General features: G+C 38.2%; 1 protein-coding gene across 4 annotated transcripts in view; it reads right to left on the reverse strand.

The window, feature by feature from the left end:
- Positions 1-338: 338 nt before the first annotated feature.
- The window catches only part of pth2ra (parathyroid hormone 2 receptor a), a 75998-nt gene continuing 50164 nt past the window's right edge, over positions 339-26172 (reverse strand). For all 4 annotated transcript variants that reach the window (XM_067445029.1, XM_067445030.1, XM_067445028.1 and 1 more), the window contains 6 exons: positions 25200-25260; positions 20527-20593; positions 10978-11072; positions 7898-8036; positions 5708-5749; positions 339-1253 (listed from right to left, as the gene is read on the reverse strand). In XM_067445029.1, the coding sequence (XP_067301130.1) occupies positions 864-1253; positions 5708-5749; positions 7898-8036; positions 10978-11072; positions 20527-20593; positions 25200-25260 (794 nt within the window). In that variant the 3' untranslated portion in view covers positions 339-863. The remainder of the gene's footprint in view (positions 1254-5707; positions 5750-7897; positions 8037-10977; positions 11073-20526; positions 20594-25199; positions 25261-26172) is intronic.

Consider the following 26172-nt stretch of genomic DNA (forward strand, 5'->3'; position numbering starts at 1 on the left):
TGGATGTTCGTGCCATACCCTGACTCGCACAAAGAGCTCCCGTCCTTGTAGGACTCGTAATTGCTTTTTTTAGCTTTGATAATGTTCCCACATAATTGCCACGCATAATTCCGAGGACGTGAACAGCTCCAAGTAGAACGTCACGGGTTGCCATCTCATAATTACGATAATTACGACATGACGTGAACGCAGCCTCATCTGAAGTCCAGCCTCATCTGGAGCAAACAGCTGATTGGTCCAAGTCAAGCTTCTGACAAAAACAACACTGTTGGATTTTAATGCATTTTAAATTAATTTTATTAAATTATTAAAATGTATCCTCTGAAATGGAATATTACAGAAAGTACAACGGAGAAGTACAATGGAGACATGTCAGTTTTGCAAAAACCCAACAAAACAAAACAAAACAAAAACACATATGATACACCTAATACAATAATTTATCCTGAGCTCATGCTGTTGACTAAAACAAAAAAATCACTTGTTGACATCATGGTTCTTAGCAAATTAAACCAGTATTCAAAAATAAATAGTTGGCATAGCAATAAAAAAAACATTTAAACTTTCAGATTTGGCACATTTGTCCATTTGGCAGTTTCAAGATTTGCAACAACCAGAAATTGTATCCACCATCACCATCAGCGACGATGATGGGTAGAGATGTCTTGGCATGAACATATCAATCTATCCACATATGGCATTGTGTCAAAAACAAAACTATGTGTCACAGATTGAGCAGGAAGTGTCCATTGTTGCCATCCACAGCGGTGTTCTCTGCAGACGATGTACTGTCATTTTTGTTCTTCAACAAACGGCATGTTTGCTATTACAGCCAATTTAGCTGACTATCTCCGCACCATTATCTACAGAGTTTCCTCGTCGTCCTCCAGGCCACTGCTGGGCCTCGTGGGCAGAGATTCCTTCAGCAGGATGTCATCGACCTGCTTTGCGCTGTCCTCCGGCTCCTCGGGTATAGATGGTGGCAAGCTGTCAGCATCTGAATTGAGCACATAGCCTGGCAAGGAGGCATGTGCACTGATAGTTGGCCCCCCGCTGCTGCGGTAGACTCGGCTGGAGAAAAGTGTGGTTGAGCGGGTGCCTGGGCCTCCTGCAGCGAGCTGGGATTGACTGCTGGTGCTGTTGTTGAGGCCAGTTAACACAGAGCCATAGCGGTAGCTCCCACACACAACCGGGCCCTTCCAGTCGAATGCTAGGTTCCACCGCGTCCATGTCTTCTTGATCTCAGTCTGGACCTGAGGATCAGAGTAAAATGATAAAGAACAGTGATGCCAAAATGCAAGGTGACTTTAAATGTAAAGGCCAAGAGAAATTTGTTTGTATCATTGAAGCTTTGGTTTAATTCTGGAATGAGATTAGTTTCTTGTTCATATCAGATTTGAATTCTTATTGATTTAAAGGGTTAGTTCACCCAAAAATGAAAATGTTGTCATTAATTACTTACCCTGATACCGTTCCAGACCCGTAAGACCGCCGTTCATCTTCGGAAAACACAAATGAAGATATTTTTGTTGATATCCAATTGCTCAGAAAGGTTCCAGCAATGACTTTTCCTCTTTCAAGACCCATAAAAGGTACTCAATAAGTCCATCTCACTACAGTGGTTCTACAATAATTTTATGAAGCGTTGAGAATAGTTTTTTTGCAATTCCTAAATAACGACATATAGTGATGGCCGATTTCAAAACACTGCTTCCTGAATCCTCTGAGCTTTATGAATCAGCGTTACGATTCATGATTCGGATCGCACGTCAAACCGCCAAACTGATGAAATCACGTGACTTTGGAAATCTAAACCGCTGATTCGATACACTGATTCATAAAGCTCCGAAGTTTTACAAAGCGGTGTTTTGAAATCGTCCATCTCTATTTAAGTCGTTATTTACGTTTTGTTTGAGTACAAAAACTATTATTGTCGCTTCATAAAATGATCGTAGAACCACTGTAGTGAGATGGACTTTGTAAAGACGTCTTTAGTGCCTTTTATGGGTCTTGAGAGAATAAATGGCATTGGTGTGATTGGTGTTCTGAGCCATCGGATTTCAACAAAAATATCTTCATTTGTGTTCCAAAGCTGAAAGAAGGCCTTACGGGTGTGGAACGACATGAGGGCATGAATGAGGGCATGACATGAATTAATGACAGAATTTTAATTTTTGGGTGAACTAACCCTGTAAGCAAATGTCATGTGTTTTGGCACTATAACTAAATCACATAGCAGTGAAATTGTCAAACTCTTCAAAACTTCTAAACATTATTTCATCATGTGAGCCTTTACATGCAAAATCATCAATCTAGTTATCAAAATCCTGTCATATATATACCAGTCAAAAGTTTGAGAACAGCAAGATTTTTTAAGTGTTCTACTTTCCAAGGCTGCATTTATTTGATCCAAAATACAGCAAAAACAGTATTATTGTGAAATACTTTTTTCTATTTTAATATATTTTAAAAAACCTATTTATTTCTGTGATTCAAAGCTGAATTTTCAGCATCATTACTCCAGTCTTTAGAGTCTCATGATCCTTCAGAAATCATTCTAATATGATGATTTGCTGCTCAAGAAACAACTGTTAGTATTATCAGTGTTGAAAATGCAGTTGTGTACAATTTTTATTTCCGAATTATTTCATGAATAGAAGGTTCAAAAGAACAGCATTTTTTTCTGAAATATAAAGCTTTTGCTACATTATAAATGTCTATACAGTCACTTGATCAATTTAATGCATCCTTGCTGAATAATGTATTTCTTTAAGTTCTCTCCCCCAAAAAAATCTTACCGACCCCAAACTTTTGACCGGTAGTACAATGTTGCAAAATCTTTCTAGTTCAGAAAAATACTGCTCTTTTGAACTTTTTATTTATCAAAGAATCCTTAAAAAAATTACACAACTGTTTTTAACATTGATAATGATCATAAATGTTTCTTGAGCACCTCATGAGCATGTTAGAATGATTTCTGAAGGAGGATGTGACACTGAAGACTGGAGAAGTGATGCTCAAAATTCAGCATTGCATCACAGAAATATATTACATTTTAAAATATATTAAAATATTAAACAGTTATTTTACATCTTAATAATATTTCACAATGTTACAGCTTTTTTGTATTTTTAATAACATGAATGCAGCCCTGTGAGCTTTAAAAACATAAAACATTATACCGGTCTCAAACTTTTGACCAGTAGTGTGTGTGTGTGTGTCACCAATTTTGAACATGGAGGTATGTCACAGCCCTACATAGCAGCAGCTACAGTAGTACTGTATAAATACATTTGTATTATTTTGGTAGAAATGTTACATGTAAACTGAAAATTCACAGTTGATTGTCTTTAAAGAGCAATATGAAGATAAGTAAGAATGTGTAGTGGTGTAAGGGGAAGACATAATTGAGTGTAAATAATGTATAAAATAAATACAAAATAATAACATACATATATGTACTATATAAATACAAATGTTCATTTTCTTTTATGTATATATTTAATCATAAATATTATGTATGATCAAATATTTGTATCAATACATGACCCTGCAACATATTAAACTGAAAATTATAAATCTTGGATTATCCAGGACTTTTTTAATATAACTCCGATTTTATTACTCTGAAAGAAGAATGTCATATAGACTTAGGATAACTTGAGGGTGAATAAATCATGGGCGAATTTTCATTTTTGGGTGAACTATTCCTTTTAAAACTCCATGCTTGTTCCAACCACAGCTTCTGATTGGTCTATTGTTTTAAACATTTGTAGGGCTAATGCACTTAACAACTATAACAGCAGTATGTTGAAATCAATACCAATATGCTACATTTAAAAAGCCCTCAAAAAGATTTAGAGGGTGCTGGGATGTCCATTAACACCACCAAGTTTGTAGCATCTGCCTGGTTGAAGTAATGGCAGCCATAGCATGCCAAAACACCCACCACACACTGGCTATTGGTGGAGAGGAGACCAAGAGCCAGCCAGCTTAAAAAGGCACGAGTAGGAGGCTATGATAGATGGATGCCAAAGAGAAAATTTGGTCAGGATACCAGGGTATTACTCCTACACTTTTTGAGCTGCCCCCTGGGATTTCTGATGAACTCAGAGAGCCAGGACCAGTTAAACATCTCATCTAAAAGTCAGCCACGCTTTCGACAGCAATCTAGTTTTCACGAGGAGGTCTGTTTAGCTTCAATGGGAAACTGGCGTTCTAATCCCATGACAGCCCACAACACCACACTGAAAATCACCCTTTTTATGTTTTTAGCCTGCAAACAACCCAAAATATAGGCAACTGCAGTGATGAACATGTTTTCACCAAGTAGAACATGTTCCTGAGTAAGAACATTCCAATCAACCAATCAGATTTGAGGGACAATTACAGTTTATGTCAGTTATGTTATTCACCTATTATTTCCCAGTAATTTAGGGATAAGTACAGAATATGTTGATCTAGGAACATGTTGATCTAGGATCTCACTTGACAAAATCACGATGACCCAACCGCAGTACCTGCCCTGCCAAAACACTTCAAGTGTCCACTGGTCAGACACGCTCCAATGAGTCGCAGGCCCCTGGTTTACGATTATTGGTGTAATGTGCACAAATCACCAGCAAAAATTGGGTAACTAATTTATTAATTGTGTGACGGCAACAACTTTCAGTCATGAAGTGTGCAAATGTCCTAAAGCCATGTTTGATGATGCAAATAAATGAGACACTGTAGTGGAAAAACTGTCCATACACAATGAGAAGCGTAAAGAATGCAAGTTCACATTCTCTCTAGACTGGGTAAACCCAGCCTGGGGTGCATTTACCAAAAACATTGTTAGCCACTATGGTCGCAAGCTCCATCGGTATCAGCGTAGTTAAACCAGTCTGTGTTTCCAACGAACATCTGCAAACAGCATCGCAATGACAGCTCTCGACCTGTTAAGAAGCATAGTTTCTTGTTTGCATGATGTGGACGTATAAATCCTTATCTTGAGCAAAATAAGCAAACTGACATTTAGTACACTATATATCTTTTATTTCGAATGCATACAAATGTAATTTATGTCTTTTAAGTTTTTAAAAAATATTTAAAGCACCTTTTTTGTAGAGCGCACATTGTGCGGACGTGCTCTAGTACGTAAGAACGAGCCTATGTACATTTGGAAATAAAGCAAAATAACTGATAAAAATAAGAATTAGACCTTAAGTGTCATGTCCACAATTTATAGCAAAAAAATCTAGCATGAATTAAATCTCAAAATAATGAATTAAAAGCAGTTATTACTCCACCACCTGCATGACATAACTAACCAATGTGGTCAAATTATTAGATTATTCAACAATATGGCTTTTGGAAGCAGTCGTGACTAGCTAGTTGATTTCTTCAATGATGCATCGTACTAGGGTAGTTAAGCAGTGAGTTATGTCTTTATATGGGAAACGCACCCCTGATCTGCCGCCGATTTGATTTTGCCCTGCAGCTCAGGCATACATTTGTGGGTACACAGATTGGCACACTATTGGCGGGTTTATTGAGATGTCGATTGCCCGTTGAGTCATTTGAGCTATGCTCGTTTATCACCCCTTTCGCTAGTAGGAAATACAGAGCAGACTCCCCAGACCAATGTTCAGTCTTAAAAGATTGAGCTTGGTCTGGTGATAGCCAGACAACATTATCTCTATATTCCCCATATAATTGTGCTCACCTCTCCGTTACAGTAGCAGTAGATGATAGACACAAAGAAGCCCTAAAAAGCAGAAACAGATGTTATAAGGGCAACAGCAGGATGTCTCAATACAGTGCAAATTTCTCAAACAGCTGACTGAGGTAAAATAAAATATGTCATAAATTAGTCTTACACACAACCATATTGTTTCTTTTTTTCTCCAGCAAATGCACTTTATATTTAGCATTACTCCACTCCACTTTAAAGGGATAGCTCACCCAAAAATTAAAATGTGATGTTTTTCTCCTTCCCCCGAGTGCATCTAATATGTAGGTGTCTTTGTTCCTTCAGTAGAACACAAAGATTTTTAACTCCAACCGTTGCTGTGTGCCAGTCATATAGTCATGTGAATGGTTAACAATTCTATGATGGCCAAAAAAACATGCTTAGACAACATGCACAAAGAGCCCTGTGGCTCATGATGACACATTGATATCTTAAGACACAAAACGATCAGTTTGTGTGAGAAATCAGGCCATATTTATATATTTTTTTACCTCAGATACAATGCTATATCTAACAGCCTGGAACGCGCTTCACTTCCGGTAAGATCAATATACACACTCTGGCTAGTATATCCCATATCCAGAGCGTGTGTATATTGACCTTACCGGAAATGAAGCACGTTCCAGGCTGTTAGATATAGCATTGTATCTGAGGAAAAAAATTATATAAATACAGCCTGATTTCTCACACAAACGTATCGTTTTGTGTCTTAAGATTTGAATGTGTTATCATGAGCCACGGGGCTCTTTGTGCATGTTGTCTAAGGATCTTTTTTTTTCTCTCTCTCACAGAATTGTTACCCATTCACATGATTATATGACTGTCTGGCACATAGCAAAGGTTGGAGTTAAAAATCTTCATTTGTGTTCTACTGAATAAACAAAGACAGCTACATGTTGGATGCACTGGGGGTAAGCAGATAAACATCACATTTTAATTTTTGGGTAAACTAACACTTTAAAGGTCTTCTAGCATTTAAAGTGCAGCGACAAAACTGCAGCAGACACTTGGAATAAACATAGCATTATTGTTAGTTGGTTTGGATGCTAATATCGTAATGGTTATCTTTATAGTAATCATTCTTGGTGTAAACAAGAACTAAGTATGAGAAATGACAAATTTCTCAAAGAAAAGACATTCATTTCTAAGTTTAGTTGCGATCCAGAGGTTAAGAAATAATGAAGCATAGTCTCTGAAATATTTTTGAATATGCACTGGGGCCGTGTTTATTTTTTGGTCACATGCTGTTTTCAGTGATTTGGTATCATTATCTTAGGTATTTAGTTAATTAGAGTTGACACTGACCACCTGTTTAGTTTTTACACTGAATAAAAACAGATAAAATGCTTTTGCATTTGTGTGGCTGTGTTTCTGAAGATACTATAGGTGGATAATATGGAAGTGATCTGTTCTTGATATGAAGGACATTAATAAAATCATGTCATCCTGGTCCAGGAAAAAAGACTCTTAACCTAACCAGCACCTGTCATTTAAGACAGCCGAACATCTCGGATAAAATCAGTGCGGTGTGTCATGAGATGTCAAGCCCATTTGGAGTGCTGTGAATTGAATTGACCTGTCCATTTATTTTTCTGTCTTAGACTTAGATGAAGATTTTATTGCTTGTAGTTTGTGCAACAAGCATCATCATGTCAGCGAAATTCTCGTCAATATCCGTGGGTCAGTGGGTATATTTGACAGAATATTATTACCATGCATATTTTGTACAACCTTAGTTAAATATTTAAGCTTTTCCCAAAGAAACCACATGTTTACAGAGAACATTACCATTAATTTCTTTAGCAAAAACTTTGAGGCGACTTACATATCGAACATATTTCTTCCTCTATGATAATTGTATATTTTCAAAGTATAAGAAATTATTTTTAATGAAAAAGCAAAACGTACATTGCCAGAGCAGGTCTGAAATGTGTGTTTGTTGCACTTACAGTGTCTTGTTTTTCTTTCAAATTTTTTGTACCTTTCTTCCACATCAATATTAAATCATGCAAAATACTTGCACAGCATTTATATAAATGATGCTAAAATAAAAATTGAATGTATGACTTTTGGATTATCAAAAGAAAAACATTTACATCTTATCTGGCAGAGATCACTGATTACATTAGCTATTCATGCAATAAAAGCATAGTTTCCAAGTACCTGGAAAGAATTGAAGAACAGCTCACAATACATCCGCACTTCCCAGCCCAGACCATCGAAAGTGTGCGGCATTCCGACAAACACAATGTAGTGCACCCCAAACACAAACACCAACACAAGCGTGGATTTGGCAAGCTTCCTGAACAGAGAGAAATGAAAATGTCCTGTGAGTTAATGGGACAGTTCACCCACCAGAAAATCATTTTCTCACCTTTATGTTGTTCCAAACCTGTATGAATTTCGCTTTTCTGTGCAACACAAAACAGATATTTAGGTGCGGTCACATTTACCTTTGTACAGCAAAATTCAGCAAATCAAATGCTCTCATGTGAGGGAATTTCGCATGAGGGAAATGAGGCAAAAAAATCCCCACGCTAATTCCGGTCAGATTCAAGTTTAAACACACAATTTCTCTGCATTTACTAGTATAATTCTGCTTGGTTTGGAAGTGACCTTCAACCAAGCAGTGCTTCAAGCATCATTATAAAACTGTTAGTTCCAGTCCTTGATTCTGATTGGTCAATAGCTGTGTTTTATTCATGATAAAACACGGCTATGACCGCTTCACCCAACGGTTCTTCTGTGTATCACTGCACAACACACATAGCAACCACTCTTAGCAACGTAAACATATGTTTGTTCTCACTAATATTGTTCATTGAAGCTTACTGACTGCATTATGTAGATTTTGCTCTGTGTTCACAACAAGTTTAAATCCAATTTAAAGTCTTCGCCACTGACTGACTCTAAAAGTGTGCAGTTGTCCTGCTACTAAGAGTCTTTGCCTCCATCAAATGACGTTTGTGAGTAATTCACTGTAAACCAAAGCTTCTTGGGCCTTATTGCTTTACTGTACTATTGACAATGGATCTACTTTATTGCAAAGTTTTGCAGAAATTTCTCTAATATGATCGCACCTTAGGGGATACTGTGAATGGTGAAATATGTTTTTGAGCTCCTCAAGATAAAAGCACCATCAAAAAGTCCATGACTTGTGTGTTACATTTCCAAGTCTTCTGAAAATGGGTCCCTGCGTCCCAATTCGCATACTATCCATACTAAATAGTATTCGAAATAAGAATTAGTATGTCCCAAATCATAGTATGTTGAAAAGAGTAGGATATTCCAAACATACCCGGATGGTTTACTATTTTCCAGTCAGAATTCGAAGTACAGATCAACGCACACCCTAACGCCTGATATTGCCCACAACCCATTGCGAGTTTGGCGTAATTTCGATTAGAACTACAAGCGTGGATAAAAAGTGTTAAAAACCTACAAACATGACGGATGTGTGAGTCCGACGGTTAAATAGAGAGGTTTAGATAAAGGGGTTTGAGTGATCAATTATCAGTATTTAACCTGACAAAAATATATTTATTCAGTGTTGTCCACATTATATTTCAACTGCAGCAACATTGAGAACTTTTGCAATGACTCGTTTGGCCATTAACTTTTTAAAGCATCATTATATTTAAACTGCAAACACACGAGGAGAGTCTCTGCATTAAAGACCCACGAATGGCAGATCAACATGCGGTTACTCTTCTGCTACACACTCAAAGGTTTATACTTTTTGTTCACAAAAAGAGTACATACTTTTAGGACGTAGTATAAGTAGGTGAATTGGGACGCAGCAGTAGATTTGTGTCAGGGACCAACTGTTACTGAAGACATAATTTGCTGAAAATCATCGACCCACTGCAAAAATATACAGCTTTAGAACACTATAGGACACAATGGAGTTTTATTATGGTTTTTTTTTTTTTCATTTTTGGAGATTGGCAGCATGTGTCCCTACTCAATTTCATGCGAAAACAGTGAACATTCTGCCCAGCATCTCCATTTGTGTTCCACAGAAGAAAGAAAGTCATACAGATTTGGAATGACATGAGGGTGAGTAAATGATGACAGAATTCAACGTTTTTAGGCAAACTGCCCTGCCTATTAATGCACAGTTTCACATAACACTTTTTGATCTCTGTGATATATATATCTGTGTAGGCTGATGATGCCAACTACTGTGTGTGACATAGTTGTGATATTATGAATTCAAATAGTCTTTAATCCTTGTTTGAATGACACTGCACACACCTCCGTGTGGCTTTAATCTGAACGAAGACATCCGCAACATCTTAATGGCTATGCCTTGCCTGCCTTGGAAGACAGGTAAAATGACTTGCAAATTAGTCATGAGAAGAATCATGAGAAATAATTGGAAAAGAGCAGCGCTAGAAGATCATGAGGTGTAAATCTTCTTTAATTTGAAGAGTTTGATCAACCAAAGTGTTTCAGTAAAGGGAGCGCCGCACCAAATAAGAGTCAAACAATGTGACATGTGAGTGTACAAGGTCATTCGCATTACAGATTTATTTCTAGGAATCAGACTTTGGCTTGGCAAAATGCACTTTTTCCTAATGTGTTTGCAAACACGACTGTCTGTGACTTCATGTCTGTCCTACCAGCTGTGCAAGGTCACACCTGGGGCTCTGCAGACCACTATTTAGCGGGAAGGCAGCAATGATCAAACTGATTACTGTTATTAGCCGTGCAAAATGACATCCATTGACACTGTTTCGCTCCATCTTTTGGTGAGCACCCAGAATAACAATTTTGACATGCCAAAGCCTGAATGTGCAATCATTGGGTTTGAAATAATTTATTCAAAGCCAGATAAAAATGGAAGCAAAAAATGTTTCCTTCCACGTTTAATACGATTATATTTATAATATCCAATGGCCTTAAAATGTGACACTTATTTCAGTAGTTACAAGATGCAATGATAGAAACCACAATCCGAATCAAAGCGCATATTGAGTAGGCGTAGGAAGGGAAGCTTATTATCGCATCTCTTAGCCACAGGCAATTCTACCTCCAAGCTGTCAGATGAAAGGTTTTGCGTAAATTACATAAGGAAATAAACAGTTGCTGTAGGGATAGCTTCCACTCTCAGCAATCTAATAGCAAAGATGATGCCACTGTAATGGCCTTGACAATTCAGACTGGTACAACACCAAATTCACAAATTTAAGGCACTTGAATGCGTGAAAACATAGCCCAGTGGACGTGGACGCACAAACCTGTACTGTTTCCGAGTATCGTATCTGCCTGCGTTGGTCTCGCGGATCTTAGTTGCGAGCACCCGCACAATATTCACGAACAGGATGAAGTTCAGCTGAAAAAGAGAGCACAGAGAGAATGAACTGAGTAAAAGGTGACAGCTAAAAAAAAAATCCCTTTCCCTGCCTAAACACAATCCGTCCAATTTGTGGAAAAACTGTAGGGCTATAAGGATTTGATCCATAATGGATAGCTGGAAAATAAAGCCTGTCTCAGGAGGTCACCAGCAGATGACCGTACAAGTGATTTGCATGGCTGGCTTATCCCAAATGAGCTGGGATGTCATCTGAAAAATGTTTATTTCTGTCTGCTTAATCGCAATGAGTGGCATGTCTGTGCATGAGATTTTGAGCTCAGTCCGAAATCAATAAGACAAACAGAAATGCATTCTGGGAGCAGAAAATAAAGTTGAGGATATAGTTTAAAGTTATGGAGTTTGTAATTCAGAATTTCACATACAGCATTTCACATACAAGGACATTAATGCATTATGGATGCATTATTTGGTGTGTAAATTTATTCTAATAATAATTTATTTCATTTTCTGTTTTGCATATGTCCTTATCAGTTAAAAATCAATTTTGGAAGCACATAATTCTAAGATATAGATTGCAAGACTGAGCATGAATAATTAATGAAGAAACATGAGTACATAGCTCTCCTACAAGCATTGGCAAAAATTATGATACGTAGAAGTGTGTTCATGATTATTGGACACTTAAATGCCTCTACAAGGCTAAATAGGGTAGGGTACAGAGGTAATACAGCTTTCTAATAAATGTTTTGTACAAAAATAAAAAATAAATAAAAAAAAACACCTGAAACTGCATACACCACACACACACACACATGTTGGTCTATGTGGTTTACAGGGACTCTCCATAGGCGTAATGGTTTTTATACTGTACAAACCGTATTTTGTATCCCCTTACACTGCCCCTGCCCCTAAACCTACCCATCACAGGAAACATTCTGCATTTTTACTTTCTCAAAAAAACATCATTTAGTATGTTTTTAAGGCCATTTGAATTATGAGGACATTTGATATGTCCTCATAAACCACATTTATAGTGTAATACCAGTGTAATACCCATGTAGTTATACAAATTTGTGTCCTCATAAACCACATAAACAGGCTCACACACACACACACACACACACACACACACACAAATGGTTCTTGTATTCTAATAAAATTACCTTTTGGAACCTTTATTTTTAAGAGTGTAGCAATGCTTGCATACACATTTCTAATCCCCCAAAAATATTATTTCCAAATCCAAACTCATTCTTCTTCATACATGGACTCTAGGATGTTATTGCCAATCACGGCAATCACACATTGAAATAAATGACCCCTTCTGCAGAATATTACCCCTATATCTACCATCTGTTCAGTGGGAGTACGGAAGAAAATGTAAATGTGCTTTAACAGTTTGCACATATGAATCATCATTGGCCAGATTTCTCTTATTATACATCTGACTTTCCTATGAATTGTTATCCATCCACAACGGCCACAATGGGATTAAATAATATGAATCTAGCAATACATTGCCTCTCTCTGTGTGCGTGTGTGTGTGTGTGTGTGTGTGTGTGTGTGTGTGTGTGTGTGTGTGTGTGTGTGTGTGTGTATGGACATGTTTTTGTGACATATGAGGACACAAATGTGTATAATGACATGGGTATTACAAGGAGAGGGTGAAATATGAGGACATTGGCCATGTGCCCACTTTTCAAAATGCTTATAAATCATACAGGAAGATTTTTTTTAGAATGTTTCAGAATGTTTCCTGTGATGGGTAGGTTTAGGGACAGGGGCAGTGTAAGGGGATAGAAAATACGGTTTGTACAGTATAAAATCCATTACGCCTATGGAATGTCCCCATATGTCACAAAAACAAACGTTTGTGTGTGTGTGTGTGTGTGTGTGTGTGTGTGTGTGTGTGTGTGTGTGTGTGTGTGTGTGTGTGTGTGTGTGTGTGTGTGTGTGTGTGTGTGTGTGTGTGTGTGTGTGTGCGCATGTGTGCGTGCATGTGTGCGTGCGTGTATCAGAATATATTGAATATAGGAAGACATGAATTTCAGTACCTACAGAATCTCTCTCTCTCTCTCTCTCTCTCTCTCTCTCTCTCTCTCTCTCTCTCTCTCTCTCTCTCTCTCTCTCTCTCTCACACACACACACACACACATTTTACAATCATATAATCATTAAAATATGCATCAAAATGAAAAAAAAATGATTCAATGCCTAATTTCTCAGTATGTGTAAATGTGTAGACCTGTGTATGACTGCATGAATATATAATATCATTATCGCGCCATTTGAAAAGATCAGCATTAAATAGAGCTAAAGGCCAGTCACTGATTTTCAGTCTTTTTCAGGGGCAAGACTTATGTAATTAAAAGTTGGAATCATCTCTTTAAAACCCCATAACACCAACTGGACTTCCCATGTGGGAAACTTGTAAAGACTCCAGCTGGGCTGCCTGGTGCAAGTTAAACAAGACTGCAGAAAAAAAGAAGTCGTGCTGAGGCAGCTTTATCATCCCTCTGGAATAATACATTTGCTTGATGTGCACAAACTGATAAGTGAACAGACATAATGGAATTTCTCACCCGCATGGAGATTATTTACATTGAGATTATGACTTTACCTAATACAAAAGAGTCTATTTGCACACATAACATCCACACACAATCACATCCCTCAAATGTTTAATTATATGATCTAATAAATACTGCAAGTATAAGTCCCTATATAATACATTAAAATAATAGATCTATTTAATTCACTTAAATTGAAAGTATAAATTACATTTACAAATAATAAAATGTGACAAAACCATATGAATATCAAAATTTTAAAAATCAACAATGTCAGCTTGAGACCTATCCACTTGAAATGAATAAAAACTGGAATTCATGTACACAATTGCCAGTCTTTTATAGGCCTTTTAAGGGTTATTGTAAGTCAGTTTCAAATAATGTTTTTACAAAAATGGACATCTACTGTATTCCATTGTATTGTTACTGAAAATGTAATTTATTATTATGAATCCTTGAATGTGCTTTGATGAAGAATGAGCAGGCAGAGCTGTAGAGACGATCTAATGGAGTTGAACTTCAAAGGTTCAGAGCATAAGATTCTTTTCAATTAGTACAATGAGGAATAAAACTAAATTGTAGGCTACACACAATAAGTGTCAGATATCTATTCCACCAGCAGCACAACTGCAATTACTGCAAGTACAGTTTAATATTACAATAGCTATTTACAGTAAGTGTAAAAAGGCAAATAGTGGTATTTGCGCAAGACATCACTAAATGACAGATGCAATTCATACGAAGTGTAAACAGAAGACGTATGCTGTCTGTACAAAAGGCTGCAGTGTCGCCACAAAGGGATTGCTGGTCCTTGCATGGCCTTCCCTGTCAAAAGTCCTGGCTTCGCTTTTTCCCAGGATGCCGGTGAACAACAAATATTGTCACTTGGTATCAGACAACCCGATCACATGTAAATGCATATAAATAGTACGAGTATGTAATGTTGTGTAATCTATACGGCAAAACTAATTTTGGCGTGCATATGAAATGCTGTTTTTTGCATGCATATGATACGCACTTTATGCCGTGTATATGACACGCTCTTGGGTAGGATTAGGGTGGTGGGGTGGGGGTTCGTATGTATAATATGCCATAAAGTGCGTATCATATGCACGCGAAAAACAGCGTATGCACGCCAAAATGAGTTTTGGCGTACACATTCCACGACATTGCACAATCTATTTATACGCATTTTTGTGAGATCCGGCTCAACTCCCTTCAGTGAGTTTGTAACAAAAGAAAAATATTCTTGGAAGATCTGTTCCTGATTCTCGAATTACAAACAATTGGACAGATACAATATAAGTTTTTCAGGTACAGTAGGTTTATTTTACATGTAGCTAGAATCAGAACGGAAATGTAATAATCAAATGTAAAAAATTATTGCATAGCCTTCACTGTATGAAATAAATATATATATATTTTTTAAATCACTTCCTGTCTCCTTTGAGACCTTCATCTGATCGATTTTTGTAAGCAGCGTACATGTATCCTTCGATGCCTTTGATATCCCACAATCCTGTGCTTTCCATTCAGTTACAGTTGAGCTGGGAAAATAAGATGGCGTCCGAAATTGCTGTTGCTGGTAAGTTTGTGTGTAAATGTATGTTTTTTACCTATATTTTTCACTTCAGATGTAATTTCTAGCAAGAAACTACTAATGTAGTAATTAAATATGTGTTAAGTTCTCACCAAAGCTTGCTCTATTTTGCTGTAGATCAATAAACTGTTACACTGCCTTAGAAGTCTGTCCGAAATCGTAGGGTGAGGTGCCTTCGTGCACAAAACGCTGCCTTACAAACCATTGCCTGATTAGGCAGCGAGGCAACAAGTCAGCTGCCTAGGTTTTCGGACACAGCCCTAGTCATTTTGCGCTGTCTGAGGATTTTTTGGTCAGAGGTTATAAACTACAGTCAGTAGAGGGAGCTATTTCTGCATGTTTTCAACCCGTCTATGGGGGTGGGATCGCACTCACAGCGCTCAGCTCAGGCAGCCGCGGCATTCATGTAAACGGAGCGGAGCAAAGTGAGTGTTTCAACATGTCAAAATAATTACTATGAAAGTTACGGTTCCAAATGCATGAACAGAAAACACCCGGACTGAACACATGCTGTGAATGTATGCTGCAGGACGCGATTACCTCAGCTCTCCTGATCGTAATCTGACTCCTGCTGCATTTGTGTCGTGACTCTTGTTCGGCTCACACGTTATTGAATAGACACGTTCAGTTTTTACTTGTAGTGCACCATACTTGGTCGTTCAAGTATTTGTGTAACTGTATTTAAATAGGGAGAATGTGGAGGTGTTTGATCACTTCTAACTTGATCTCGGTTTGGTACCATAGTGAATGAACTGGGCTTAGTGGGCTAAGCTAAATGCTATCAGATCATCACGCGCGTCAGAGAGATTAAGTGCACGCACTGAGAAGAGAGAGGTATGTATCAACTTGTCTTATTTAAGGGAATAACAGCTTAATATGAAAAATCAGTAGAGTATCCCTTTAATCAATAAAGAAAGAAAGTCATACAGGTTTAGACATGAAGGCGAGTAAATGATGAGAGAATATATGGTTGAACAAACCCTTTGAAAAGTGGTTAAAAGCAGAGAGTACCGTCACATTTGTTTAGAGGCTTTCAATTGCATCGCTTTGGGGAAACTAAAGAGTTCCTAATGACTCACTCGCCTGGCTGAGTCGATTCAACCACTTCAGTGAGATGCGTTAGCATCTGTGGATCCATCACTCTCACAGCTCTCCACTCTGTTCATGGCAGGGCACTTAGGCATACATCAGCACAGCAGTGACCCTTTCTGCCACCTGGATGGCAGTAGATTGCCCAGAGAGCAGCTAGCAGCAGGCAATCAACGCCAGCTGTGAAGGCTGGGACTTTATAGAAACAGTGGTGTCATTTGACCAATCAACTGCTGGACCACTCAGACTGGTGGTGATAGACATATCTGTGCCAAAAAAAAAATCTGATTTCAGAATGAAAAAGGGCGAGTATGTCACCTTTCATAGCTTGCAAGAAATGGAAGCGTCCTGGCAGACTCCAATGTCACGTCATTCACAAATTATCTATCTAGCTTGCTAATCCGTCTTTGTCTTCTACAAATTTCTGTTCCCAGCCATTACTATGTTCGCAGATACTGACGCTGGTGTTCACAGTTGACGAACCTGTCACTCCATAGCGGTCGATTGATGGTCCTCTATACACTCAAAAAAATGCTGGGTTAAAAACAACCCAAGTTGGGTTGAAAATGCACTGACCCAACAATTGAGTTGTTTTAACCCAATAGTTGAGTTGTTTTAACCCAGTGGTTGGGTTAAATGTTGCTTAAGACAACCCAATTGCTGGGTAAGAACAACTCAACCATTGGGTTAAAACAACCCACTTGTTGGGTCGGTGCATTTTCAACCCAACTTGGGTTGTTTTTAACCCAGCATTTTTTAGAGTGTATAGAGGTAAAACGTTAATAATAGTAAATAAATGCTACAGTGGTGTTTTAAGTCCATGTCAGCCTATCCTTTAGCCTGACAAGCCAGACCCACATCAAGATGTTTGGTCTGGAAACTCACCATAGACAGGGCTCAATCCGAGGGGCGGGATAAACGGTTGTCTTTCAAACTCCCTCTGCACGCAATAGGATAGCGCTACACCAACCAGAGCAACGAAGGTGAAACAGAGCTTGTTGATAGATTAAACATTCGCCATATCCAGTCGGCTAAACTCCGAACATATCTTCCCTTTTTAAGAATGACTTCAGTGCCGTTCTTTGTTCTTTTCTCAGAGGAAAGCTTAACTCCAAGTCTTCCAGAGTCGTGGTCAAAGCTGATTCGAAAGACAGCCGCCGTTCGCCAGTTTCTGTGTTTACTAGAAGCACGCAAACGCAACTCGGCCGTCGTCATTATGGCCCCGCCCACTGACTCTATACACGATGTGATTGGTCCGGCAAGAGTTAGGGGAATACAGCTCAGAAGGTTATTGAGAGTTGCTAGACGACACTTGCGGGCAGATTAAATTTGCTGCCGCTAGGGTGCGTCTAGATTTCTAGGCTACCTATCCTTCCAAATGTTCATAGAGCGTCGTGACAATAGACGCAAGTTTCTACTTTCTTTGTCACTAATGAGAGCAAAATCTCACATTTCACATTTCAGAAAAATGCAGATTTCTTCTATCATTTTCGATTTGTTTCAGCACTCACTTTCATTAGAACTCTCTGGGACTATTATCAAAGACACGGCTGCAATCTTCATCACCATTCTGGCATCATCACAACATCAGCATTTATCTTAGTGATGCGTATGGTTAAGCACTTCTGATGTTGATTGGGAGTAGCATTTTACTCCTCGGCTCTTTTCGCATTCGGCAATGTCCATTTTATGTCGCAAGCAAGTCTGTGCAGAGCAGTCACGAGCAGTCATTTGTACGAGACACAACACTCGTTTGTCGTTGCTTGTTTGCGTCGTAATCTAACCATAATGCCTCGTAAATTACTCGCTTGGCACAGGTTACTGTTAATGATCGTATTTTGTTTCAGAAAAACTCAAAGCAGAACAGAATGGCACAGCATTTTAGCCTTTTTTATCATTCTCCTCACAAACGCAAGGAAACCTCATATATGGGTTTTAAAGCAACATTATGTTTTAAATCATGTTTTCTTAATTTACCTGTTCCCAAATGGCCGTCTCCCTGAAAATAGTGCCCTATTTAAGGAATAGGAGGGCAATTTCGGACACAGCCCATGACTTTGAAAACTACAAAATAAAAGACATGAAAATATAAATGTGAACCAAAGCCCTACTGCATTTTAATGCCTCCCAGAGAACTAAACTATAGTTTCATAATGAATGTGTCAATAAATAATGCAGGACAATTTAACATTTTAACCACTACTGTAATTAACATTAAAGGGGGGGGTGAAACACTCAGTTTCAGTCAGTGTCATGTCAATCTTGAGTACCTATAGAGTAGCATTGCATCCTGCATATCTCCGAAAAGTCTTTATTTTTTTTATAATTATATAAGAAAGATGCGCTGTTCCGAGTCTTTCCGAAAAAAGCCGAGCGGGTGGGGGCATGTCGTGTGAGCGGAGCTAAATAATGACGTGTGCAGCAGCGCGCTGCTATTAGGTGTGTTCGACATCGGCAAACGGAGACGTGAAGTCGGACACTTTCTGCTTCCCGTGGTGACGCTTGCACTGCGTTTGCAAACTTTATCACAGCTGAAGTTAAATAAATGCAATATTTCTCAAATACACAGATGTTTCAAATGACATTTTCATTCAATACTTTATGTACTGTTTAATAAAGTGTCTATTTGGACAAGATTAATGTTCAACATATAAACATACACTATCAATGAAGTGTTGTCAACGGTTTTTATCAGTTTTAGTTTGATAAACATGATGGTATAACATCGCGGCTACATGAAAAGAGGTTTTACTGTTTTAAATAAATGATTTGTGAACATTAGCATAACGTAAGGTTTTAGAATAAACACAAAACGCACGTGATCGCTGTCATGCGGTGAATCGGCCAATCATGGATCAGCTGTGTCGTCATCAGAGCTCTTGCATCTACCTGCAGCCCCCCTTGAGAATCTGCAGCGGCTGCTCTCGAATCGCTCTCGCGGTACTTTGTTGACAGACGTCACAGTCACGTGCTGTCGGCGCTGTCTCAAGTCGGACAACATTTCTAACCGGCATGCACTGCTTCAAGTCAGCCGCCGATCGGTCTGCGCATCGCTAGGTGAAGTCGAACAAGCCTATTGTGTTGAGTCGAGTGCGTCATCCCTAACAGCGGGAAAAAAACTTTATTCAAAATAAAAATATGGCTTTTAATCAGATACAGCCATACATCTATGATCCGGAATCAGACCCAGAGGCTGCAGTTGAACAGGAGCAGCAGCAAAAACGACTAGAGCAGGACGTCTCTATGTGGTACAAGTTATACACTAACTATATAATATGCTTAGCGGCTTGTGTTATTTACATATTTATACTTGAATTATATTGTCGTATTTTTGTCTTTGAAGGTGTACATGTGGGAAGTGCAGTTGTGCACGTGTGTTTGTGTGTTTACGCGTGGTTTGTGTAGACAGTAAGGGGACCGGTTTTGCACAGCAGGATTAGTTAGTGTTTACATAGAAAGACACGGAATAGTAGCGCATTTGAATGAAGAAGCGTGCTTATTTAGTTCAACATATTTCCCCCCTCTTTGTGTATTGTTGTTTGGAGTGCTTTTACAATACACAAACATAAAGTTACACATATAGTGGCCAGCTAAACAAATGTACACGCACTACACATCGCATGCTCCATTGATCAACTAACTATACGTGATCATGTTTGGGCTACTTGATGAGCATAGGCAAAGACACAGACATTTGAAGCACTCTTACTCACCGCCTGCGGTACTAACGTTGGGACTGCTCCATCCTTCAGCATTAGGCGATCGGAAAATCCTGTGTCGAGCTGGGCCTTGTTTATGAAACAGTCGGCACCGAAATGCAGCGAACAGATATAAACATTCGCGCAACTCAGTTGCTGATCCGGAAAAGCAAATTACATCCACTGTTGCCTTAACGCGGGGTTATGACTCTGACTGTGCCCATGTCTGAATCATGTTATTGTCTGCATTCAATAATTGGCAGGATTGGCAGAAACACACGTACACATTGTAATTATGGTAATGTTCTTGCCAGTTCTTCTGACGTTTGCCTTCTTTGGCAAAGTTCTTTTTATCTTGCAGCGTTGAATAACAAAACAGAGAAAAGTTGGGCTAAAGTTAGACAATTTCGCCCTCCTCAGAGTAAATTGCCTCAGTCTTTGAACAGTTTCCCAAGCTGCAGCATGGGTCTCATGCTATGTTTGGCCTGACAGTTTTTCACATCGCTTTTACTCACCCCAATGGCTGTCAGAATGGGGACCTGGTAGATCCATTTGATGTTTCCTGCACTCAGCTCCCAGCATCTGCACAGATAAAGACAGATCGAATGATAAATTAACTGGCACACATGGATTATGATGCAAGGGAAATGTTAAAAGGCATAGAGCGAGACAGTAGAAGAGAAGCAGATAGGTTTTCAGTCCCAGAGGCAGTGCTAACACAGTAATGATATACTGTACTTCAGATATATAATGTATAGATCAAAAGTACGTAGTTTAGTCTCTCTAGCTCTCATTGAAGACACTGCACCCTCCTCCACTTTGAGCAAGCAAGCTCAGGCGCCTTATTAAACCCATTTGCTTACCACCAGTTTGTTATGGCATTCATAATCCAATTAGGAGTGTTTACTATGATTTGCAGCTGAATAGATAATCTACCATGCAGAGGATTTTGTCCATAAATAGGATATACTGTAAGTACTCAGAGGGATGCTGAATGCATGAATGCATGGCCAGTCTAGAGCAAAAAATAAAGACTCATAATGAATATTCAGTATTAATTAAATTCATTGTTAACTTAAATAGCTTTATTATCCTCACTTAAATAATTTTAGTGCCATAGGCAATTACTGAGTATGCAGACAAAGTATCATATGATCCACTTTACTTTTTTAAGAACAAAGGAAAGGAGCGTAGCTGTTTCTTGTATGTGCAATCTGACAAGGACTCATTAAAATGAGACTGAGTCAGTCACAGTTTTTTTTTTTTTATATATATAACAAAAGTAAATACAGCACTTCCATCCAGAAAGACTTCAACAGGGAAAAAGTGGAGAATCATAAGGCACACAAATGAGCCACTCATAACCCACAATAACAATTTGAATATTCTGACCAGATTGGTATGGATAAGCCTGGAAAACAAGATTGAAAAATCATGTGAAGGTACTCGTACAATATGCCATGAAAGGCTGTAGGCAAATTGTGTTCTTATGCACACGGCAAAACTTACTGATTTAACAAAATGGCAGCAAGTGGGAATTTCTTTTTTCAATGTTCAATAAATAAATGCATTAATAATTATAATAATTATTTCTGCAAAGCATAGTTCATACCTTTTGCTGTTTACAGTTGTCAAGCAACAGAGCATGCCACATTAATATAGAATTCAGCTGATATGCATCAAGCTAATTTAGTGGCTTTAAATCTGACTAATCCGCTCAGACTTCTGATTTGTTACTCGGTCATGGCAATATACACAGATGAGCCAAAAACGTATGCCTAATATGCCTCCACATTCTCCCAAAACATTGCCAAACCACTGAGGCATATGGATTTTATAAGAGCCCTGAAGGTGTAAATGGACTGCATTTATATAGCGCTTTTATCCAAAGCGCTTTACATTTTTTTGCCTCACATTCACCCATTCATACACCGACGGCGATGTCAGCCATGTAAGGCGCCATCCAGCTCGTCGGGAGCAGCTGGGGTTAGGTGTCTTGCTCATGGACACTTCGACACTTGGTCAGGTGGAACCGGGGATTGAACCACCAACCTTCTGGTTTGTAGACAACCTACATGAACCACTGAGCCACTGCCGCCTTGGGTGTCCTTTGGTATCTCTGGCACCAAGACATTAGGAGCAGTTCCTTCAAGTCCTTCAAGGAGAGGTGGAGCCATCGTGGATTGAACTTGTTGGTTCACAAATGCTCAACTGGATTGCGATCTGGGGATTTTGCAACCCAGGGCTATACCTTGAAGTCTTCATTTTTTTTCTTCATACCATTCCTTTCCAACATGTGTAGTGTGACAGGACCCATTATCCTGTTTAAAGAGCCCCACTTCCAACAAGGAACGCCATTGTCATGAAAGGGCGTACCTGGTCTGCATGTGTCAAATTTACATTCACATGAATGGTCTTATGTTTTCCCAGCTGAACAATTTCCAGCCATCACTCACTTCCCCAGGTAAATGGCTCACACATGCACAGCCATTCATGTGATGTAAAAGAAAATGTCTCATTGGACCAGGCAACATTCTTCCTCTGCTCAAATTTGAACCTTTTAGGGGTACAATAGCTTGTCGCTGGGGCAGTACCCTTAAAAGGACATCTTTGTAACATTTTTACCACAAAAAGGTTCATAGTAGTACCTTAAGGTACACATTTGTACTCAAAGGTACTAATATGCACCTTTTAGGAGTAAAAAAAGGTACAAAGATGTCCTTTTAAGTGTACTGTCCCAGCGACAAGCTGTTGTACCCCTAAAACGTTCAAATTTGACACCATATTTTTCTGTGTGAAGGTACTATTCTTGATGCTTGTGTGCCCAATGTAGGCACTATCGACGGTGGACAGGGTTCATCATAGGCACTCTGATTGGTCTGCGGCTATGCAACCCAATACACAGCAGAGTGACACAATTCTCCCATAACCATCATTAAAATTGTGTGGTTCGGAGCAGACAGGATAGCTTTTGTTTCGCTCGTACATCTATGAGCCTTGTGCGCCCAACACCCTGTCGCTGCTTTGTCTATTCTCGGACCACTGTTGATAAATTAGGCAATCCAAAAACCACTGCTGACCAGGAGCAATCCACAATCTACTTGGCAATGTTGCTACTAGGTCAAAATCATGGTACCTCTAACTCCAAAAACGGCAACTTCAAAGTACAAAAATATTAAGATGCCTATGGAATGCAAATATCCAGACAACATCCACATGAACTCATTTGGCAGCCAGTGTATTGATGCATTAAAGATATACTGTACAATTTATCAGTATTCCCTGATGACCTCAGCATTGTTAGCGCTACCGGTTACATATAAGGAATGCAGATCAAGACAACTTGAGGATACCTTTAATCTTCTTCACATTTACTTTTCAGAGCGGAACATCTTATGGTCTGGCAGAAAGTAAGTCATTAAACCACCATCACTCAGAACTGACAAATGTCAGAATACTTTACAGAGCTCTGCAGTCTCACTTCTTCACTTGCCTAAATGAGCATTTCATTTGCATTTTACTCAAGTGGAATAAAAGATCAGTGAGACATAAAAGAGAAGATATTTTTATCTTTAGCTAACAAGGAAGTTAATTACAATTATATTAAACGTTGGAAAATGTTAATTCATCCTACAGTATTTCAGTCTCAAAAGCCACTCTGACGATTAAAAAGCAATTATTATTTTTGATTTGTGATTTTGACACAATTGATTTACTCTGTTTAGTTTAGATTTTATTACTGAAAATGTTTTTGTCCATTTATAAAGGTTTAAAAAGTGCATGTGACAAAATGAGCTCAGATTCAATTATAGATTATTAAATGGTTAGTTCTGGTACTCGAATTAATTTGAATTTGTCAGACGTTCCATGAAAAATATATTTTAATTTTACTCTGCCAATTTTAACAGTTCCAACAAAAAGCCAAGAAAGACTGTAACTCAGTATTAATAATAAAAATAATAATACATTTTATTTGTAATATAGAGTGAGAGAAACCCTGCTCAGAGCAAATACCAGAATGAGAAAAAAAACACTTTAGCTTCACACTTCAGAACTGAAAGACAATAAAACCATATCTTGTGAGTTAAGCACTTGCAGAAATCATAATTTTGTTTCCCCCAAGTGGTCCTAGTTTTTCATTTATTTAATTTTTTAGGGTTTTGTGTGTGCATTTAATGTTTTTAAACAGTTGCCAGTCACCGTCAGCATTTTTTTGATGATTTTCACAAATTTTCATAGACCACAGAATATTTTCTGAACATGCAATGTAGGAAAATTAACATAGCATCTGCTTTTAAAATAAAAACTGGTTTGATGTATATGATGTTTAATGTTGATAACGCAGATCTTGTTTTGTATGTCGCCCCAACAGTTAGTGTCAGCTGCTCGTGTTTAAGTGTAATATTCTTTCAATAAAGCTTATTTGCAAATTATCAATGAATTTGTGACATTCCCTAATACTTTAAAAGATTAATTTCATATTACACCAATATGACCCCCTTAAAACATATATTATGCAGTTACCTTTTTTTTTTTAAATAGATACAGTAAAAGATAAAGATACAAGCTATGATAAGCTAAACTAGGTCACCTTAACACCACAAATAAAAAAGAAACACTTCAGCTAAAACAAAGCCGTATGTTTATAAAGAATGTTCTCCCCAGAGAAGCAGCAAGTTGTTGCTTGAAGACATTTGCTTTTATATCATCACTAACAGCTTGTAAGCTGCAAGCATACAAATTGTGCTCTTGAGGGAAGTGAGACAATGGCTTTTAGCAAGTGGTTGAAAATAAAACAAGGAAAAGATAATGCCCCGTGGATGGTCTTACATCAGAGTCTGACATGAAAACACTACTTAATTTAGATCTGGTCATAATTAGCCAAGTGGCATTTTAACATAAGAAAGCAAACATTTACAGATCAACAAATGTGCCCTGTGTTGTCACATCATCAATGAGGCATCATGTGAACTATAGGGAGGGGTGAGGGGTATATTCATTATTTTGTTGAGAATTTAAATATTAAACAATGCCATGACCATTTTAATGCACTTTTTTATTAAGCTACTTCAATTTTATTAGAGTAGCTTTTTATTTGCTTAATGTATACATTCATGGACAGAGCCATGCAAAGTCCTTGAGGTCAAGACAAGAGGTCAAGTCTGTGAGAACGAACACATGAAATCACCTTGCATCTGCTAGCGTTGCCCTGACAACCGCCCATGCTGCAACAAAAAGAGCAGGAACACCTGAAATGAAACACAGAAAAATATAGTATTTCAGTAAACTGCTAGCAAACATTTTATTGAACTAACTAATAAAATAACTAATACTTTAATTACATTGCATCCCTTCACTCTCAGAAAAAAAAGGTACAGTGCTGTCACTGTCACCCTAAGGTACAAAAGTGAAAAGGTACATCTTTGTTACATATTAGTACTGTAAAGGTACATAGTTGAACCTTAAAGCATCTTTTCGGTTTTGTACCTTAGGGTACCGCCCCAGTGACAGAAATGTACCTTTTTTTCTGAGAGTGTTAATATGATGTGGACTATCCAAACAAGACCACAACAATATTTTGCTTTCCTAATTTCGTATGCATTGCAGTAAACCACAATAAATGGAGTGAACAAAAGCTAACAAAGTAAATGGATGTTAAAATGTCTAAAGACATTTTAGGGAGGCAGTGAAGCATGACCCTGATTTAATGCCTTCCCAGGGGTTCAAGTGCACCTGCGGAGCCTGACACTCATAGATGGATATCCTGCAGAGTAATCTTGATGAAAAATGTGGCTTGTTTTCTTATTGCCAATGGAGTGCTTTTCATTCTAAACACTGGTCAGGAAGACCATCTCCTCTGTCTGGTACAAATGAAACTTGATTGAACATTTTGTTTCTAAGAAAATTGCTATTATTATTTTTCTTTGAATGGTTTGTCTCGATTCACAATCAGTCTTTGATATTGAAAACTAAAAGCTTAAAATATATTTTTTATTTTGATCGTAAAAGTTTTCATAAGCCCTTCTTTGCACACCCAAGTAAATAAAATCTTTGGTGACTACAGTCAGTAATACAAACAAGAAATGAAACATCCTCCCACTTTCAACTGCCTTTTTTCCAGCAATTTTCATAAATACAGGGGTTGGACAACGGAACTGAAA

Source organism: Pseudorasbora parva, chromosome 5, assembly GCF_024679245.1.
Source record: "Pseudorasbora parva isolate DD20220531a chromosome 5, ASM2467924v1, whole genome shotgun sequence".
In the NCBI taxonomy this organism is placed as follows: Eukaryota; Metazoa; Chordata; class Actinopteri; order Cypriniformes; family Gobionidae; genus Pseudorasbora; species Pseudorasbora parva.